Source organism: Ursus americanus, chromosome 25, assembly GCF_024610735.1.
Source record: "Ursus americanus isolate L20-20 chromosome 25, mUrsAme1.1.p, whole genome shotgun sequence".
Taxonomy (NCBI): domain Eukaryota; kingdom Metazoa; phylum Chordata; class Mammalia; order Carnivora; family Ursidae; genus Ursus; species Ursus americanus.
In genome coordinates this window covers 30159409-30181701 of record NC_142151.1, presented here as the reverse complement: position 1 = coordinate 30181701, position 22293 = coordinate 30159409, and the positions used below count along the sequence as shown (strand labels likewise).

Here is a 22293-nt window from a genome sequence, read left to right as displayed (position 1 = left end):
GTCCATCTCAAAACACAGAAAAGACATTGCATTCTGACAAATGCTCAGTCCAAAAAGTGGAAAAATCATGTTTGACTTTAGAGGAATTTTTTACCTCAGTAAACAGTGCAGAAAATGGCCCATAGAATGAAAGTATTTTACGCCTAAAGGAAAAAGTAGCTAATGGAGAAAAGGCCTGGGTGCCACAGATCCCATCAGTATGCAATTATAAAGATTTCTATTTTATAGTTCATATTCCTTCTGCAGTTCAAGTATTTTTCTCTTGTCTGAACATATACCGCTCTAATCTGGTGATCAGCAGTCTCTTTCTGTCTACCTCTCTGTTCACTCTTGCTTATTTCATTTCCTAATTTTTTTATTCCTCTTTACTATATCAGTAAAGAAAGTAATCTCATGAAAACATGATTACGGGGCACACATAAGGATGAATTGTACTAAAAATCCATGTAAATAATTTATGTTAAAATATTTAAGTTAAAAAGAACATTTTCTATAAAAATTTCATTCCTATGGAAAAACAGAATTGGAAATCAACAATGTTTTTACATATATACATATATGCATAAATTCACAAAAAGGGTTTTAAAAGCATATCTAGTGGTCTTTATACATCATACTCATTTTCTAAATCTGAAGAATCTATAGTAGATAGTAATATGAAAATAAAAAGCAATTTGATTCTACTAAAATTGGATGAGAATGAAGAAGTAACACGATCCACTACAGGTGTCAATACAGTTCTATAGAATAAGAACTGGTTAGCCACAGTTTTTATATTATACATTCTTGAAGAATACAAAATTGAAGAATGAAAACATTAAGACATTCTTGCCTTTTGAATTAATTTTAGCTTATAAATACCATGTGCTTAATCTCAGACCCGCTAACACATCATATGATGTAGGAAATTTTAATTAATCTTCTATTCTGCATTATAGCCAGGATACCTGCAAAAAATAAGACTTTTGTTCCTCAGAAGTTTACTCGCTCCTGTTGGTGCCTTTTCCTCTGGGTATATCTAGTCCAGAAAGATCATTATTAGAGTTATTACAGACAATATTCTCAGAATAAGAACTTAAGGCTTTAAATATAATCAGAAATGGGATCTAAACTTTGAAAGGAAAAAAAAAATCTACCCTGTTTCCACAAAGTAGACAAGAAAAAGTAAAACAGAATTGTGAACTCATGGAAGTATTTTTGATATAAGGTTTTTGGAAGGCATCAATGAATCTTTAACAACCCTGCAGTACTATGAAGTTTGTGGTTTATATACTTATGACTACGACAAGTACTCTTTTAAAAAATCCAAATGTGTATTTATATATGGGGACAGGGCACATTTAAAACGTTAGTTATTGTAAAAAGTTTGGTAATTTTTTAGGTTGGAATTTTTTTTTTTTAATTGGGGTAGGTCGCCCAATGCAGTTAAGTATACCAACCTGTATGTTGTATTAAACTTCATGGAGAATGAATGTAGCTGGATAAAGTAGTGCAGATGTGCTTAATTCTCTCACCATCCATACCCTTTGCAAAAGGAAAAATGCTTTTGACAGTTACTTGAATCCAAGGAATAATGCCCCCCATTCCCTTCCCTATACCCAGTAATTTGAGTTATAGTATCATTTCTAAAAGTTAATTCTCTATATCCTTGTGGCTAGGGGCATTCATATTAAAATTTCAGTATAAAAACATACCCTGAAGAATTTTATTGCTTGCATACATGATGGCATTGTAGATGCCATTATTACAAAAGTGGCTGGTGGCATTTTTCATTATTGAGTCCCACTTAAAACCTGGATAAGTCTGCACTACATTTCATACTTAATATACCAAATGGTAGACTTTCAGTAAAAGCAAAATTTAAGTTTAAAACATTGGAATGTTTTAATGAATAGTTTTTATCAAGAAGTATTTTTTAAGTTTGGAGAAAGGGCACTTTAAAGATGACTTGGAAAGCACCAAATTAGGGAAAATAAAGAATAAAGCCTATATGGAATGTTGGTTTTAATAGGAAAGCAATCAATTGTTTTTTTATGTTCAATTTGTCATGACTGCTCAGGTGTCTCGGAAACCAAGACATATATGATGGTTCTTGAAACCAGTCACACTTTGATGTCTTTTGGTTTAGCTGGGTGTTTACTACGTGCCTAAGGGTAGTCCCTTGCCTTCCTCCAAGTAAAAGCATTAGTGATTCTTTATGAGAAACAGGTAAGGCTGCCTCGATGCTTCTCTTTGTGCTTGTCGAAAGAACACAGGGTGGACCATGAAAGATGGTAACTGGATAATCAAAAATTCTCTTCTAGTACAATTATTTCTAATTTTTTTGAGAAATTAAAGATCATGTCAAGAACATGACTATATTCTTTTTACATATTCTTTTGATAATCTAAATTAAATAACATTGATATTTACTGAGCCAAAACTTGAGTGTATTCATGTTACTCCCATTGCAGGATAACAATTTATGATCGGCAAAGTGTACTCTCCTCACTGTTCAGAATAGGTTTCAAAAATAATCTGGCCCATAAATCTTCTAAACCGACCCTTACGTTTCCAATGCTCTAGTCACAGTTTACAAAAGTCATGTTCTCCTGATAATCATTCTACATCTTTATTGCTTCTCTTTTTTGGAGATTCAGAACGCCAATGCATCATCTACAGCTCTAGTGTAAGCATCTCAAAAGCCACCCTGAATACGTATGTTGTACATACACACACACCAGCCCCCACACGATTGGCAACTAGAAAAGAGAAGTGATGTAACATTTCTTTCGGTCTGTCCCTGATTTGATAGGGCCTAAGAAGCTACACCTTTCTTTATCTCTTTCTGATTCCAAATATTTGGCTTAATATTAATGATCATGGCTGGCATTCCTTTTATAGAGAAAGGCAATCTAATTGTGTCAGCCATAACTAGTTTACCTTCTCCTTTGGAGTGGGGGGAAAAAAGGAGAGACTTCAAATATTTCTTAAAATGACAGGCCTGAATAAATGTGTGGCTGTCTCAAATTCTGAGTGAATCCATTCTACACTTAAGGTATAATTCTCAAAGGCCAAGATAGTGGGGTCGTTCTTGTGGATTTCTAGCAGACTTAGGCATTTGAAAGTGATAATGTCTGGGGCATAACAGGATAAATGGGGGGAAAAAACTAATTTGAGAAAAAGATTAAGTTAAATAGCCAACTTAATGTGAGATTTTAATCACAACCACAATATAATATAATGAAGAGCAGCCTTTGTGACAAGAAATCATGTTTTGACTATTAAAACTTCCCCAGATGACAGGGTTTGAAAAAAATGCTCAGACTCTCTTCAAACATCTTGTACCTCCCCAATCTGCCATTAAAATATTGCTTTTGATTATTGTGTTTTCTTCTCCTCTTCTTCACTAAGGTGGTTAGAAGAGTTGAGCATAAACTTCCTCTAATATCTACCTACCCCACAAACACATGTGAATTTCCTTTCCCATCTGACAAAGGAATAGGCCCACACAGTTACCTTAAGTGTTAACTATATATAGTCCTCATTTGACCATGCTTAACAGTCTTACGGAAAAGAAAAACATTACAATAAATGTAGTTTCCATGTGTCCCAGCTCTGTATAAAGTCAGGTATCTTGTACGGTTCAGGTTTCTGTGAACAGTTTTGCACATGCTGATATTAACTGCTACAACAATTGCAGGACTGTGAAAGGTAAAATAACCTGCGTGACTTCCACCATCCCAGTGGCCAAAGTGTATTATCTCAGAATAATCAAGACTGAAGCATTAATTAAACCCTCATTATATATTTAAATAGGTATTATTAGCACCTTCAAAGAGAGGCACTGTTTTAAATAGGCACAGAACGAAAAAATAGTACTTTAAAAATACTGTTGGAACTAATATATCCCATGCCACATAAATTACTGCTTTTTCTTATTATAAAAATATCAATACCCTTAGATGTCAATCAGTTAAACATAAATCACCAAAAACATTTCTGAAGTTTAGAACATTGTTCAATTCCAAGATAAAACATGCTTTATATTTAAAAAATAAATTAGAGACAAATATGAACCTAAAGCTGAAGAGAAAAGCATGTATAATATAATTATATTCATATTTAATACTATATACACATAATTGCTATATACTTGAGATATTTTCTTCTTAGGAATATTTCTACAAAAACAAGTATTATCTTTTCTTAATAAGTTGAAAGTTTGAACACCAACAAGTTGTCCTTTTTGTTTTAAAAGAACATACATTATTTATGCAGCTTGAGCTTTATAAACTAAATTAAATAAGTTAATACAATAGCCTAAACTGTCCCTGTAATTTTTTTTTTCTTTTTTAACCATGGATCTATTTTGGCAACATGGAGGTATATTTTTCAAACTGTTACAAGTCCTACCTGTGAGGGAGAAGACATAAAGGACCTTAGATGGAAGTGGCCTATTCTAACCTGATAGTGATAGAACCCATTGATACTGTTTTCTTCAAGACAAAAGTACATATGCAAGGAATAGCTCATTAAAAAATGCTCTATTTTCACATTATTTCAAACTTTTATCGGTAGAATGGCTCTGCACATCGGTTTCACTAACAGTACAGAAACATAGGAAAATAGTCCCCAAAAGATGCATTTATGAGCCTATATTTCAACATAAAGTGCTAAGAGATGAGTAAGGAGGGCTGGGAATGTCTTGAGCTGTAAATCTTGAGACCTCCACATCGTGGATGGTCCTGGAGTTCAGCATTCTGACTTTTTCCTAGGTTCGGGATGATCATCCAAGGTGGCTGGATGCTTGTTGGGACCATCTGGTGTCTCACCTGTGACAGCTAAGAAGATGATTTTCAGCCACTTCTGTTTCAGTTCCTCACTGTCTGCAGCAAAGCTGTGCACAGACTTGGACTGGGTCAGTTTGAAACTGTGGGGCAGGTCTGCACTCTTTGGCATATCGTCCACCACATAGCCGAGGAGTGGAATGGTGGCCTGGGCTCGGACGTCCTAAGGAAAAAACGTGGTACACAGGAGTGTGAGATGTATTAGCCTGCTATCCATGGCCCTTTGTGATCTGGCTCCCACTAAACTCTTTACCTATCAATGTTCGACACAGACTCGTGCTGTGAGCTCTCTGTGGACAGAGATGGAGATCCAGTGCTTAGCATACTGCCTGGACGTGAGGTCAACACATTCAGTGCTGGCTGAACGAATTAGTGAATGAGAGCAGACACCTAAATCAGCTGGGATTCATGGACCCTACACCCCACCCCCTCTCTCTGTGACGGAGTCCATTTAGCTCTTCATTCAGATGAAAAGGGGAAAGAATAATAGTTATCTTACTGTATAAAACCAGCAAATGTTAATGATGATTTGATTACCAAACACAGTTTTACTTGGTGATCCATTCATTCATGCATCATTTTATTTATGGACAAGAAAAGGGAAGAGGAAAAACAATGAAATAGAAAACAATATATACCTTGGTATTTTAAGTTTCTTTCTTTCTTTTTTTCAGATTTTATTTATTTATTTGACATGGTGAGAGAGCACAAGCAGGGGGAGCATCAGAGGGAGAGAGAGAAGCAGGCTTCCCGCTGAGCAGGGAGGCAGATACGGGAGTTGATCCCAGGATCCTGGGATCATGACCTGAGCCAAAGGCAGAGGCTTAACGGACTAAGCCACTCAGGCGCCCCTAAGTTTATTTCTAAAATAAAATGTCACCAGCCCTTAATGTAGAGACAGGCTAAAATACAACAGGTACATTTAAGATTTTATCTTTTTCCCGGTGAACGCAGGTGTTTTTCAAGCACCACACAATCCACAGTGCCTGGTGCTGCTCTGGTTAGAAGCGACGCCTGCATGTCTGTTGCTCCCACAGACTGAGGTCCGATCCATGCATACATGGCTCTCAAAAACTTATTACTGGACAATGAAAACCCGGGGTTGATTTAAATTCCCCTTCTTCTCAAATTCCTTTCTTCTTTAAGGTATCTATCCATTCAGGAAAAAAAAAAAAACCCAACCTATAATAATTATTTCCCTCTTCAAACAGGCTCCTTCTCCTCCTTGCTTCTCCCTCTGCTTCACTCCTGCTTCCCATGCCCCTTCCCAATCCAAATCATCCTTTCTCCAATCGCTGAACAGGAATGAGAGGGGAGAAGAGGGCAAGTGATGCACGGGGTGAAGAAACCAGAGGCTATATCTTAAAAAAAAAAAAAAAAAACAGTTTAAAAAAATAAAAATCAGTTTAAATAAATTTGTATTTTAGTTACTAATTATTTTTCAATTGTAATGAAAGACAATGCAACACTCTGAGCTCTCTTGTTCTGCAGAGGAGTAATGGAAGGATTCTGAGTTCAGTGTCTATTTGCCACCCCCACCCCCGCAACCGCCCCAGGACCTCTGTCCCTTCAGAAAGATGCCGTTTAGATACCTGGGGGGCACCGTACATATACAGCACAAGAGGGTCCTGTTTGGGGATCACACACCAAGCTTTCTGCCAAGGTTTTGACTTCTCCATATACTGAAGAAAGCTGCACACTATGCTGTTTCCAGATACTTCTGCTGATTCAATCTAGAAAAATATAATGGAAAAAGAGTGAGAGAGAGAGAACACAAAATGAACCAGGTAGAGAAGTAACTCACCTTAAGGGAATATTCATAAAGTACAATATAGTCATATAAAATGTCTCTTGGGAATGTCCAGAAAGGGTTCATCGGCAATGATTATTTAAACACTCATCTAGATCTTTCATGAGCCAGGGAAATTATTTAAGTGAATTTTAACTCTTTATAGTACCAGGCCTCAAATTTAAATAAAGTTAAACATTTACTGAGTGCTTGCTAGGCAGGTGCTTTTCTTATCCCACTATGTGTATTATTTTATTTTATCCTCATACCAACACTAAGAAGATACCACTTTCATTATCTATGAGGTTCAGAGATGAAGTACCTCTCCCCAGATCACACATTTAGGAACCAGCATGCTAGGCATTTGGGTCTGGATCCAGAGCTTTTAACCACAATCTATACCAGCTTCAACTGCAATAGCAAAATGGCAAATACTGACCAGCAATCTTTGTCCTGGAACCTGAGATAATTTAAAAGTTTTTAAAACTGCAACAAGTCTTTGTAGATTTTACAGTTTTCTGCTTTGTCTCCTGATAGAGACATCTATCTATCTATCTATCTATCTATCTATCTATCTATCTATCTATCTCTGGTCAAGAAGGGAACAAAACCATTTGACTAAATGATAGATATTATTATACACATTATGGGAAGCAAGTGGTTTGCTTCTATTTTCGATTACTCTAATCCTTAGGGTAGAGCTACTCAATGCCATCCACTGAACAGTACTGGTTCAGACTGCTTTGCTACCCATTCAAGATAAAGCACAGAAAGTAAGAGTAAGCACCTGGAAATTTTTAGAGCAACTGGACTTTGTGATGACATGCAACCAACATGATTATGTATTTTACAAAAATATTGAGCTGTGGTGGTTTGGAAATAAAACTGGCCCTTCATCAGAGACGGTTTAAGAAGCACTGGTTGGCAAGCTAGGGCCCACCAGCCCACCACCTGTTTTTGTATGGCCTATGAGCTATTAGAATAGTTTTTATAGATGAACATTTAAAATCAATTTGGTGTCAGCAAACACTAACTCTGGACTCCAATTAAACAAATTGCTATCTCCCCTACCCACACAGAATTCCAGTCTTATTACCATATTATAAAAAGTTATACTAAGTTATTACTGAATTTTGTCAAAACATTGTGAGAACATTTTCTTTCTTGGTATAGAAGTGATAGTCTCAGTTTTTCCTCTTTGCCTGCAAAGATTAAAATAGTTTCTCTCTGACCCTTTACAGGAAAAGTTTGTTGACCGTTGGTCTAGAGCACACAACAAACTCGTTGGCATGCAGCCAGTTTCAAATATATATGTGTGCATGTGTGTGTGTGTGTGTGTGTGTGTGCACATATGTACTATCTCCTATTGCTGGACCTCACATTATATATTTACTTGATTAAAAGTGTTACCCTGGTAATTTGTCCCCCAAGTATAGGTTTTTTAAGAAAACTACCTAGAGTTTTTTTTTATTTCATAGATACAGACTGAAATTCATCCCTTAACACAAGTTATTTGACTCATTATAGTATGCCAGTTTCATCAGTTGCTGCGTTTAAGTCTTGAGGCTGTGTTCCTGGGAGCCAATGAAATGTGTCTCCACCTTCCCTGCCAGAGAAAGTGCATTTTGATCTGCCTACAAGCAACATCTATACCCCAGAAGAATTCAGTTATACTTTGAGCTTCTCAGCCTACACTTTAAACTTCAATGGATGCTGAAGTTTAGGGTTCTTTTTCAGTGAACAGAAATGACCTTGGTATGCTTACACTGTATAGATGCTCAATAAATGCTTATTTATTAATAAACCACGAAAATTCTTAATAAACCAAGTATGTCTCTGGCTTTAGATACACAGAATTCTGATCATGAGCCTATTCTTCACAGACTTTCCAGGTTATGTCGAACTTTCTGCCACAAAGGCCTTATTACATAATTTATTCCTTATGTTAATGTCTTTGAGTGTAAAACTCATTTCAGATACAAGCTGCATTATAGTTCCCAGGCTTGGGAGGTTCTGACTTTAGTCTAAAAACATGAGTCCAATTCATTTGCAAGACATTTCAATGATATTTCAATGCAGTTACCAGATTACTGTCACTGGCTATCAAATGATGATTTTAATGCAAGAAGTTGGTAGACATTTTCAGGTAATAAATACTTCAACATGAATTTTAATAATTTCAGGCAGTGGTTTTTGAAGCCAATATGATAAAACTGACAGAAAAGCTTTCGTATTAAAAAATATAAGTCGGGCATTAGAACAAACAAGTAATACTCTAATATTTGACTATAGTCACCTTCACAAAACCAGCGTATTTCACTCTCAAATGCATGTTGATTAAAATACAGCACTTGTCCCTCTTCTTTCTACACAACTGAATATGATCCCCAAATCTAGCAGGATAGGACATGAATCTTGTTTGTTCTTCAAATTGTTAAATAGTAAGAGAAGTAACAAGATATGCTGTTTGTATTCTTCAGGGTTAAAAGACAACTCTATATTCCTTGCATAAAAATTTAAAAGTTATCAAACATTTAGTATTCCATACCTCTAAAATTCCTTTTCTTTTTTTTTCTTCACTGTCTGTGAATCCACTTATTATTTGATAACAGTCTTTACAAACTTTGTTTAATTTTCCACCATCGTACTCAAGTTGAGCTTTGTAATCAGAACACTTCCAACAAACCACCTTAAATTTAAAAAAAGTGAATAATCATAAAGATTTGAGCAATAATCAGAGCAATAATAAATAAGAAGGAGTTAAATATTCAACACAAATTTAAACTAGACTAAGAATACCCTAGGAACATTAGGATACCTGTATCCTAATGGAGTATATACCATGGTATTATAATTCTGTTGAGTATGGGTTCTCCTTGTTCACCCTTGTCTTGCTCACTCTTAAAGGCAGGAGATTTCAAAGGCTTGGTCCAGACGTTTACCCTTCATGCTTCTGGATGTTTCATCAATATACTCCCAAATGAACTAATGATCTTGATTTTCCCTGCCCTCAGATCTCTCCTGACTCACCCCACCCCTCCCAACCTGTTCCCTTCTAGTGCTCCCTATTACAGAAAATAGCACAGCCATCTAACCAGTCAAGGCAAGTCAGAAACCTAGGAGTCATCATCTTCAAAACCTCCCTCTACATCACCCCACAGAGTCACCACATTACAAAGTCCTGATGATTTTATCTCCTAGATATTTTTCAATCTGTCTATTTTTCTACATCTTCCTTCCAAGTCCAAGCTATCAATGTAATTTGGACTATTATAGTCTCATGACTGGTCCTTGTAGCATGCTTACTGGAATTCTTACTGGAGCCTTCTCTAGCCTCTATTTTTACATCCCTCCAAGCTATTTTCCAAACAGCACCAGATGCTGTTTTATACATGCTAATCTGATAGGTTTCTCCTCTATTTAAAATCCTTACAGTTTACCCTTTGCTCTTGGATAAAGAACAGATTCTTCCCCATGGCCTACAACATGCTATACAATCTGCCCCTCTTCCTCTTTGTGTCCCCTATGACACTGGCTTCTTAGAGCCCCTGAGGTGCTATACTCCGTTCCTCTCTCATTTCTGCTTCAGTGAATTAACTCTTGTTCATCCTTCAGATGTTGACTCAAATCTCACTTCCTCAAGGAAGACTCCTCCAACTTCCAGAATAGAGCACTGTCTCTTGTCACCTATGCTACTGAAGTTCTCTTACATTTCTTGATGCACTGATGAGTTTTTAATCATATACTCATGTGATTATTCAGAGTTTATGTTTGTAACCCTCACTAGGCTATAAGCTCTGTGAGAAATTGTCCTTATTTATTTTGCTCATAAGGCACCCAATGAACATTTACAAAATGCCAGTAAATGAATGAGTACAATGCAAATGCATGCTATTTCTTAGCAGTTTGTTTTCTGATTATTATAGGATAACTGTTAGGGAAAAAACCTTCCAGTTTAAAAAATTATCTTCTTGGCCATAGCAACTTCTTACTAGATGTCTCCTGAGGCAAAGGAAACAAAAGCAAAAATAAACCATTGGGACTTCATCAAAATAAAAACCTTCTGCACAGTGAAGGAAACAAAAAAACTAAAGGCAACCGACTGAATGCGAGAAGATATTTGGAAATGACATATCTGTTAAAGGATTCGTATCCAAAATGTATAAAACTTCTAAAACTCAACACCCCAAAAAACGAATAATCCAATTAAAAAATGGGCAGAAGACATAAACAGACATTTCTCCAAAGAAGATATACAGATGGCCAACGGACACATGAAAAGGTGCTCAACGTCACTCATCATCAGGGAAACACAAATCAAAACCATGATGAGATACCACCTCACACCTGTCAGAATGGCTAAAATTAACAATATAAGAAACACCCGGTGTTGGGGAGCATGCAGAAAAAGGAACCCTTTTGCACTATTGGTGGGAATGCAAACTGGTGCAGCCACTGTGGAAAACAGTATGGAGGTTCCTCAAAAAGTTAAAAATAGAAGTACCCTCTGACCCAGCAATTGCACTACTAGGTATTTACCCAAAGATAACAAAAATGCTAATTCAGATACATGCACCCAGTGTTTACAGCAGCATTATCTACAATAGCCAAACTATGGAAAGAGCCCAAACATCCACTGACTGATGGATGGATAAAGAAGATGTAGTGTGTACACACGTGTACACACACACACACACACACACACACACACACACACACGGAATATTACTCAGCCATCAAAAAGAATGAAATCTTGCCATTTGCAATGACATGGATGGAGCTAGATAATATTATTCTAAGCAAAATAAGTCAGTTAGAGAAAAACAAATACCATTATTTCACTCATATGTGAAATTTAAGAAACAAAACAAATGAGCATAGGGGAAAAAAAAAGAGGGCCACAACAAGAAACAGACTCTTAACTATAAAGAAAAAACTGATTGTTACCAGTGGGGAGGTGGGGGAGGTACTAAATAGGTGATGGGGATCAAGGAGGGCACTTGCTGTAGTGAGTACTGGGTGTTATATGTAAGTGCTGAATCACTATATTGTGCACCTGAAACTAATATGACACTGTACATTAACTGGAATTTGAATAAAATCTGTACAAAATAAAATAAATAAATAAATAAAAAATTATCTACTTGCTTCTAGAAGCATGTTTTTCCCAATTTGTAGTAAAGCATTTATGAACACACAAATATTAGTAAAACTTTTAGTTTAGGTTCACAGCATATAAATTCATGATAAAGAACTACTCATTGTTTTCTCATAATTACAATGAAATTACTGTAGGATTTGGAATTAGACATGCCTGCATTTGTACATTCATATCAGCTACTATCTTATTTATTTTCAAATCATATTATAGTATTTTGGTAGTCCACGTTCAAACACAGTTTTGTTTGTTTACTGAAGGTGAGTCTATCAGTCAATACCTAAAATCGTTTCAAACAAACTCAATGACAGATCAAAAGTCTTACCCTCAGGGAGAAAAATAGTTGTTTGCAATCAAATTGAATTTGACCACAAAACTGCTTCACTGAGAGAAAACTCACGATAAAAATGGAAGAATAAATCTGCAATAAGAGAATAATCTAGAAGAACTATCAATAAGAATTGTTTTGCACGTTAGCATACTACTAATATATTAAAGCACAGCCTACCCTTCTCTGTTTACTTGTTGCTTTTTAGAAGAAAGTATATCACCTTCAACTTGGTTTATAAGGCCATCCAAAACCTGCTGTTCTCTCTCTCCTGCCTCATTTCGTGCTTTGTTCCTCCTCACCTTTTCTATATGAAACAACTCAAATCACTGAAAACCTGTCACCTGCCTTCTCTGGCTGGAGGTGTTGAATTTTGTGAGAGAACAATCCTTGCCAGTAAGTGGACTGTGTGTCCCTTTGCATATATAATCGTAAACCTCTAATGGGCACAGAGCAGTCCACACCTGCTCCTTGGGGAGGCTCACTCCCCTGCCCAGAGACAACTATTTCATACTGAGCCCTCTTTCTTGAATTTCCCCCATCTCTCCAACCCTTCCCCCTTTTCTTTCAGCTGATGACTCTTCCTCATACTTCAATGACAACATAGTTATCATCATACTGAAAATTTCCTACCATAAAATAAAAAACACACCCACATTTGCACCCATCATTTCCTTTTTCCTTTTTGTTATAATGGAGGGAAGTTTCCCTCTCCCATTAGAAGCCTTAAATTCCATCTCTTGTTTTCCCAAGGACATCAACTCGTTTGGTTATTATTTACCTCTAACTACTTCTTACGCCACAGTTCTGCATACTCATTGGGCTCCTGCCTCATGACCTCTGGCATCTCAAGAGCAGACCCAATTTTCTCCTATCTCAGGGCTTCTGACATACAGAGCCAACGAATGCCTTTCCCACCTCTCTTTAGGCATCAGCTTAAATATCGACCCTTCAGATAGGTCTTCATTTTTCTTTTCTTTCTTCTTAATTTTTTTTTAATAGGGGGAGAGGGAAGGGGGAGGGGCAGAGGGAGACCGATGGGGGGGTTCCATCTCACAACCCCGAGATCATGACCTGACCCCAAATCAAGAGTCGGACGCTTAACTAACTGAGCCACCCAGGCGCCCCAGGTCTTCATTTTTCTAAGTAAAATTGATTTCAAGTCCTCCTCCATTAACATTATTCTCCATTCTAACTTCTTCATTGCCTCCTTATTGTTTTTATAGTAATTTGAAATGCTTATTTGTCTATTTACTTGACTTTTGTTATATTCTCCAGTAGAATGTAAGCTAGGTGAAGAAGGGTATCATTTCGTTTATCAAATTTTTTCCAGGACCCAGCACAGTGTTTTACACATAGCTGTCATCAAAATAAGTTTATCAGTTAGGTGGTTTATTTACTGAATGATTTTTCCCCCTCCTTTTCAAACTTGATGATTATACTACACTTACCTAGTTACTAACAACCTTCATGATCATTAAGAAATCTCACTTACATGTCCACATGCTCGACAATGATGCCTTCTTCTTGTTAGTGCATTGAAAGACTCTTTGCATTTCATACACATTGTTACTTCATTATCTCGGATCCATCTTGGAGCTCTTTTCCCTAGTTCAGCAGTCTAAAATGGATTCAATTTTAATAGAAAACGCTGTCATTTCCATCTATTTATTTACTTATTTACTAATTTATTAAAAAGGACTTTGAAAACACTGCTCATATCATCCTATGAACCTCATGACCTAGGAAAAGAAATAGAAAGTTTAAAGAAGTTTAAGCAGCATAAAAAGGCACTCACTATTGTATTCATGTAAGAAAGAATGAGATTCTGTCTAAATAGCCAGTTCTGACATTGCAAAGAGAAAAGGCAAGATAAGAAAATGATTAGACAGATCTGCAACTGCAAAGAGAAAAGAACTTGAAGACTTTATTTCGACTTACAGAAACCTCTGAGTGCATGTCGTTATCCTTTGCAATTGCATTTCTGAAGGTCTCATGTCTCTGATGGAAAGCATCAATGGTCTGTTGAAGAGCCTAAAATATAAACGAGATTCAAAGCACACATTAAAATATCACATGCAGATTAATGAAAATGCTTTATCGAACAACATCTATGACGTAAGAATGATCTTAAAAATTAAATGACCTTGTTCTGATGACAAATATTATATGACAGATTTTATTCTATCTATTCTATGTGCACGTTTGAGTACACATACAAAGGTTACCAAAAAACAAAAATAAAAAACAGAAATATGGCTTACCTTGATCCATTCTTCTTTGTCTTGCTCAGAACTAAAACAAAACAAAATTCAAGTGAGTACAGAGAAAAGTAATGAGTTATACCTCATGAATAAAACTATGGTTTAATGCTGTTTCAACTTTCTGGAAAATTCAGGGATGTCTAGGGAGGAGTTACATAAAAATTAAACAGAATTGCTGGCAACTGAACAAATTAATTCTTTTTTTTCTTTTTTAAGAAAAGGGGGAGAGACAGAGGGAGAGAGAGAATTTTATTTATCCACACTGGGCGTGGAGCCTGACTTGGGGCTCAATCTCACGACCCTGAGATCATGACCTGAGTTGAAATCAAGAGTCAGATGCTTAACCAACTGAGCTACCCAGGCATCCCTGAACAAAAAAAATTCTTAAACAGAGTTTTATTTTTTTTAATTTTTAAAAAAAGATCTTATTCATTAGAGAGAGAGAGAGGGAGAAGCAGAATCCCTGAGCAGAAAGCCCAATTTGGGGTTCAATCCTAGGACCTGGAGATTACAACCTGAGAAGAAATGTATATGCTTAACCACCTGAGCCACCCAGGTGCCCCTTAAACAGAGTTTTTGGTACACATAACTTTTGACTGGGATAGTTACATTTAGCTTCCATTAATATATTGCCCTGATGTTAATTAAGTTTAACAACCATCACCTAGCTCAATATGTTAGGTAACTGCAGATTTAGCACTGTACCAGACACACAACTAGTCTTCCAATTCACCTTTACGAAAACACAGGAGGCTTTTGAAGGCTACTAGTCACAACGTATCTTAGAAAAGATTACGATTATCCTCTAGAATCTAAAATATCTTTGTAAGGCTTTAGGGAGCTATTTAACATTTCCTTTGATAAACAATTTTGCTAGAAAGCTTTAGGCAATACCGTACTTAAACTATTGGAGATAACGCAAAGCAAACATTTTAGATGCTTGTAGGAAGGAAGTTTCACAGATTAATGGACTCATTCCAGTATTTAATAATTTTCTGTTGGGACAAAATTTCCTTGACTATAGTCAAGTCTTCTATTTTCCTACTGAGGCAAATTTTCTTTATTTCATCTCCCTTGTAGGTAGCTTATACAGCCGGCTGCTGTCACAGAGTCTATTAGGAAAGTCCCCATTAGTAGGTTCTGGACACAGCTAGATCTCCAAACTGGAGGATTTTGAAGAATGCCAAAAGAGTGGGCTCTCTTTGTTTGCATGTGTTTGGTAGGCTAGGGCTAAGCGTGAGCTCCAGCCTGAACCTCACATGCCTCGCTCCCACAGGCATCACATACGCGTGGTGCTGGCCGGAGCTGTGCTCCTATGACATCATCCATCTTTCAGCAAATTTATTCTTGAGCATCATGATGTGCCAAGAATGCTGCTGGAATCCGTGCCTGTCAAATGGAAGATTCTGCTTATTGTCCACCTGGGGATCCTTGGACAAAGAGCCTGAGGGGGGGGGGGTTCAATCTTGCCCCTCAAAAGAGACTTTCTACTGCAGGGCCCTGCCTGGTTAAAACCAGTTCCACTGCTCTGGAATCACAGCTATTTCCCGGTTGTTTCTAGCCTTTTCAATGCAAAGAAACTTGACAAGTCTTTAATGCTTTTTGTTTTACTGCCTCATCTTGGCAGATTTTTTTACTCCTCTAATTTACTTATTACTATGTTTTTTAAAATTAATTTAGCAATATATAAAACCATTACATAAAAACCATACAAGACAAAATACTTAATATTCTTTTAAATATGAAAGAGGAAACAGAGTGTAAAAGGTCAGTCTTAAGGCTGAATCATTTAGCAAGAAAAGCAGAACGCTTTTTTTCCCAGGTGGGTTTGGAAGTGAATGATCTTTAAATATCTCCAAATATATACCCAACTTTGGGCTTATGTAATCACCGTAACACGCTGATGTTCTGAGACTTCCAATGTTTGCCCTTATTCTTGTAAGAATCATACACTAGATGAAAAGTAATCACTTAATTCAGCTTTTTTTTTTTTAAAGTTTTTATTTATTTATTTGACAGAGAGAGACAGCCAGCGAGAGAGGGAACACAAGCAGGGGGAGTGGGAGAGGAAGAAGCAGGCTCACAGCGGAGGAGCCTGATGTGGGGCTCGATCCCATAACGCCGGGATCACGCACTGAGCCGAAGGCAGATGCCCAAAGACTGCGCCACCCAGGCGCCCCATAATTCAGCTTTTCAATTCACCATATAATCAGAAATATAACTGCAGCAATGAGATTAGGGAAATAAGAAATTTAAGGTAAAATGACTGTGTTTTCAATACCAACTGAAATGTATCCAATACTGCATATTGGAACTCTACGAAGTGATTACTGCTTATACGTAAGAAAATTCCTCATGCATCAGCCCTATCCTGAAGAGAAAATAGGCCAACCTGCTAATGCATGGCTGGAGTGTCCATTTAGGCAACCCCCAAAACCTTGATCACCTCTCTTTTGCTGCTTCAACACCTCTCTCGGGTTTTTAGATTTGGAAGTATGCTGGATTTCAGAGCAGCAATGTCTTCCTTCATCTGCAATGAAGACTTCTCTGATGGTCAGAACTATTGATGAGAACTCTCTGTTGCCAGAAGCATTCACTCAGTGAGTCAAGTACTGAGTGAGGACTCAGGTCAGGAGCCTCCGAGCACAGCATAATACATTCTTCCCTCGGATTTGGTGGTTGGGGCCCAAAATCCCACCATAAGGTAGGAAAACTATGCCATTCAAAGCCAAGTCCTCTACACTTTTAACTTATACTCGAAATGCCACCTTCTAATCCTTAGAGCAGTCCCCAGGCAGCTCCCTAAGTAATGGCAGCTTCAGTATAGATTTTCTGTGGGAAATCAAAGGGCTACTTCTTCAAACTGTACCAGCCTGCCGTATCTCCCTTAACTGTAATTTCACCAATTCCCTGATTCCCTGGGCACAGATTCCTGCTAAAATGAATTATTCTCTTTTAAAAGTCTGAACTTCAAACTTTTATGCAGTCACTAAGTACAAATATCCAGGATGAATTCACCTGAGCAGCCAGAACCATATGCTATTGGTGCAAGAGAACAAAAAGGAACAGAAGTGTTGAGTCTCCAGATTCTAGGGTATCAGAACATCAGAGTCAGGATTGGTACTTAACCCTCTGATCTGTGACCTTCTGAAGGTTCCCAAATTGCACCATGATATGCCTTTGTAGGATAAACGGAGGGCAGTCTTCTAAGGCAGATATTTCAAAACATGACAGCATTCTATCTTCCAGAGGTTCACCCCAGGGGTAGCCACTGCAGTGGTTCTCATGGTTTTTTCTTTCCAAACATGGTTATGTTAAGCAGATGGATGCCAGAACCCCAGCCCTTCTTTCCAACTCAACAAAGCTTGTATGAAGAACCATCCCTTCCAGAAGTCCTGGTTTCCAGAAGCCATTATAACCCCAATTGCCCCCTTCCTGTATCCCCCAACTTTGGCAGGAAAATCATTACCTTTTCTACTCTGCCTCCTCTGAAAATCCTCTCCATCAAAATGTCAATAAGTCACATGAATGCAGAGCCACTGAAGGACTGACAGTTAATGCTTCAACATTTAGCACGGGATAGTGAGCATCAATAAACATCGCGCACCAAAACGAAGGGTGGAGGGAGGAAGAACCCTTTCCTACGAGACTCAAAACTCTGGCTCAAACGCAACCACTTCATTCTCTGAGCACCTTGCAAATCTAAGAGTCAATTTAATTTACTGAATTCTTACTGTCTGAAAACCACTCTCCAGGCACTACGAAGGAATCAAAAGGGATAACATGATTCCTGCCTTTAAGAGATTCTGTTTCTTTACTTAGGTCTAATCAGATTCCCAGAGGTCTATAGTATTCACGTGGGAAAGATCCTCAGAATTATTCTGTGCTACGACTCATTCTGATGCTTTTGGAAAGCTGTGTGATAGGAAGGCTTCTCTCACCTGGCTTGCAGCTCCAGCGTTCTCTCCTTCCCAGATACCTGGAAAGTGTGTGGATATTCTTCATTGTGAGTCTCCACGATTTTCATTCCATCAATGCCAACCCTCGTTCGAACCGTGAATTTAGAGCCCACCAAGCTGAACCTTGGTACACAGTATAGCAACATGTTGTTGAACTGCAAGGACACAGCGCACACATCAGTAAGTAGGAAAACAGAGAGGAAAGAAGGAAGCAACCGGTATTACAAGCAGCCCTAGACAAAAATTCCAAGGAATTTCCAGGGAATATCATACCCTCTATGTGAGCAAGATTATTTAAATACTATATTGAGATTTTACGCTTGTATCAAAATTACCTTATTTTAACACTTACATTTCCCTTTAGTGGTTCATAATATTTTATAGACATTTAAGTAAATAATCATTTTGTACTATGAAAAAAAATTAGTTCAATTAAGTTCAGCAACAATTTATTAAGGACTTTCCATATACCAGGAATTGAAGTTCTCAACCATATAAGCTGAAGCCCTTAGGCAAGAAAATATCTAATTGTTGTGTCTTACAAAGCAAGTCTACAATAGCTAGTTAGAGGAAACGAGTATTATTTAATGATTATTTCTGCCAGTGTGTTTAATATTAAGTTAAAGAAAAAAACGCCAAGTTATTAGTTAAGAACATGTGGGGTTAGCACACTAAACCCTATGGAAAAAACTAATTTATTGATCTACATCTTAAGAATTTGTCATGTATGGATAGAAAAGTCATCTATTTTAATAAGTTTTTAAAGATCTTTACCAGATGTTCTTTTAAAATGAAGGACTTTATTTTGAAACTGAATCAAAGTATGTATAATGCCCCATTTCTGGTCAACAATGAACAATGCCTGCTAATCAGGACCAAACAATAAGCTTGGGGAGACATTTGATTCACTTTTGAACATCTTGAAACATGCAAAAGGAGGAAAGGCTAAATACTTAGGTTAATTTGTAGGCAGATTCCTAAAGAGGGCCCATACTTTTCTTCTTCTTTCCTATTTATTGTTTGACACTGCTTCTAGAGTTACATATAATTTTCAAAGACAAGAACAACTGGGGACTTAAACTCTGTGCACTATGTAACCTCTCATGTCTCGGGATTATTATCTATAAAAGTCACAGGTTGTTCAGAGGATTAAATGAAGAAAAATGTCCTGTTTTGCCAGGTTCCATTTGGCTCCACCGAGCCATCAAGACAAGAGATGGGGATGGATTTTTAAAACATTTCAACCGGTTTATGTGACACTGCCCATTGTACTCATTCTGAAAGCACATTTCTTATCAGTTGTTCTTTGTACGTTATTTTGTAAGTTCCTGTAACCAGCGTCATGAATTTCATTTCCACATTGGATAACGTAGAAATGAAAGGGTACTAAAAATACACTTTAGCAGACGCACCTCAGCACCACATTTCACATTTACATTTCTAGAAGAGAACCCTAATGACCTATCATCAACTGTCCACGGTGTTCTAAGTGTGGCACTCCCCAGCCTCATTATAGTACACAGGATTCAGGGATTTGAAAACACTCTGAAAGGCTCTCATCACCATTCCGCTTAAGGCAAGCGCTTGGGGCTGACTGTTCCTGTTAACATTTTTTCCCTATCTTGTGTGAAGGCCTTCTCAGAAGGGGATTTGGTCAAGGTTGTGAATGATGCAGCAGGAGCTGCAGAGAAGCCACCAACATACACAAGGCTCAACTTTCTCTCTTTTTTAAAGATTTATTTATTTACTTGACACCGACAGAGAGAGAGAGAGAGAGAGAGAGAGAGAGCAAGCGAGCAGGGGCAGAGGCAGAGGGAGAATCCCAAGCAGGCTCCATGCCCAGCACGGAGCCTGACGTCGGGCTCCATCTCACGACCTTGAGATCATGACCTGAGCCAAAATCAAGAATTGAACACTTAACCAACTGAGCCACCCAGGTGCCCCAAGGCTCAGCTTTTAAGACGGCAACCACTACGTCATGTTTCTGCAAACTGAGTGACAAATGTAATGTTACAGCATAAAATTTCTGAGTTATCTGATATGCGCACTCAAGTTCACTTTATAAAGTTCAGCAAAGTCTTGTTATTTTATAGAAACATAGTCCATAAATATGGAAGTTCTAGGCATTTGTTTTTTGTGGTGACACTCATACAAGATGACAGACTATCTTATAAATGATGTTTCCTTTCCATTTTATGCTTGCAGGATTACGCTTCCCCGATTACACAGGCTTCCTAAGTGGGACCTTACATTCTAAACTGTCAATAACTATTTATTAACCTTATCTAACTCATATCACAATCTAATGCTAGTCAATAAATACCCTTTTTCTTCTTCCTAGAGGTCAAAGCATAAGGACATAAAATATTGTTTACAAAGCAGTAGATGCCCTCTGTTCCTTCTGTGAACCTTGCTGCTGTGGCAAAAGCCACCATCACCTTCCATGTGGGTTTCCGCCGGTACTCAAAGGGGAAGTCAGAGCAACTGGCACACCAAGTAGGTGGCTTTCCCTCTCAGTGCGGGACACTGCATTTTACCGATGGCCAGAAGTAGTTACGGACGTGTGATCTCTGGCTGGTGGGGCAAGCTCTCAAAGTGCTAAGCCAGAAGCCAGCCTCGATTTTATTAAAAGCACAGGGAGAGTCCCCCTTCCTGATCTCCAGTGGTCCTACTACTTATTTCAAGGGTCTTGAAATATTTGAGTGAAACAATTCAATGTCATGTTTCACCAGACACAGTTTCATTAAAGTTTGTTTTAAAGTTCGTAAAAGTACATGGCTGGAGAAAATTTCCAGTGCCTGCTCTGTATTCAAAGTTTAAATGAGTCAAATGGGAAAAAAACTGAAATCTGTCAAGCTATAACGAAATAAAGACCAGAACAACAAAGGGCCAAGAATGAAACCTCTTGGGTCATTCTACGGGATAATTTGGTGATTTTTTTTAACTTTCAGATGTCAGGTGTGTGATTTTTTTAATTTAGTCAACAGAGTATCCTGTAGTAATAGAAAAAAGCATGGTGTGGAGGCAAGCAAATGAGCAAACATATGAAGCTCAGCTGAAAGCGGAAATCAGATTCTACATGCGATTTGGCTCTTTAGAGAAATGTAAGATCGCCAGAGTAGGATACAGAAAACTAGCCCTCATTTTCTTCCTAGAGACAGAGACAAATAAAAACGGCACTTCTGAAGTTTCTACGTACAAAAACCCAAGATGTTCTACAGGAAGAAAAGGGTGTTGTGAAGAGGAGAATGTGTGACAAGGACAGTGCGGGGGGTGGAGGTGAGTGGCGTGCAGGGATTACTAGAATGCACCTACAGAAATGCTTCTAAGACGGTCTTCGCAAGACGAATGCGGCTTTCCGATAACTCCTGCTCTACGACTCCGTTCTCCTGGGAGGCGATGGCAAGAGAGGTTTGATAGCTTACAATCACTGGAACAAGATGGGTCCTTTCTTCAAAGTTACTACAGCTGTATTCCCCAAAGGCTCTTTGCCATCTGTCCTCCAAAGAGCTGCTTAGTTTGGCTCTGCAACAAGGTATTCAACCTTAAACTATCTCCAGAATAATTCTCAAATGTGAAAATTAAACCCAGGCAATTGGTTAGACACAGAGCTAGAGCTTAACTGTTGAAACCGTAATATAATCCAGGAGGGGGGAAAGGAGCACTACCTAAGCACCTGAACGAAGGGTCAAGGCAAAGGTAGATGTTAACTCCCATGCATTCTGCCCAAAATAGTATAGTAAGCCTGTCTTTTTCATCTGTATTTATGATGCTTTGACATCTTGGGGCTTTGCTGACAATGGAGGGACCTGTCCCTCTTAGGGTTACTCACTTCCTCGAAGTTGTAAATGACTCACCTGCATGCCTTTCATACAGAAACCAGCCCATCCAGAGCCCACCCCCACTGCCTCCTTTCTTGAGCTCTTACTGGGCCAGTATTCCCCTGCTCTCACCCCCCAGGGCCAG

At 38.0% G+C, this 22293-nt stretch overlaps 1 protein-coding gene and 1 long non-coding RNA gene across 7 annotated transcripts in view; one reads left to right on the top strand and one right to left on the bottom strand.

The window, feature by feature from the left end:
• LOC148107801 (uncharacterized) overlaps positions 1-8280 on the top strand; it is a 28203-nt gene extending 19923 nt beyond the window's left edge. The window contains exon 4 of the long non-coding RNA XR_015721664.1: positions 8146-8280. This is a non-coding gene — a long non-coding RNA (uncharacterized LOC148107801). The remainder of the gene's footprint in view (positions 1-8145) is intronic.
• Positions 1122-22293, bottom strand: part of FGD4 (FYVE, RhoGEF and PH domain containing 4) — a 198789-nt gene continuing 177617 nt past the window's right edge. For all 6 annotated transcript variants that reach the window (XM_087855765.1, XM_087855766.1, XM_087855768.1 and 3 more), the window contains 7 exons: positions 18310-18482; positions 14369-14399; positions 14046-14138; positions 13600-13725; positions 9167-9307; positions 6422-6562; positions 1122-4992 (listed from right to left, as the gene is read on the bottom strand). In XM_087855765.1, the coding sequence (XP_087711891.1) occupies positions 4735-4992; positions 6422-6562; positions 9167-9307; positions 13600-13725; positions 14046-14138; positions 14369-14399; positions 18310-18482 (963 nt within the window). In that variant the 3' untranslated portion in view covers positions 1122-4734. The remainder of the gene's footprint in view (positions 4993-6421; positions 6563-9166; positions 9308-13599; positions 13726-14045; positions 14139-14368; positions 14400-18309; positions 18483-22293) is intronic.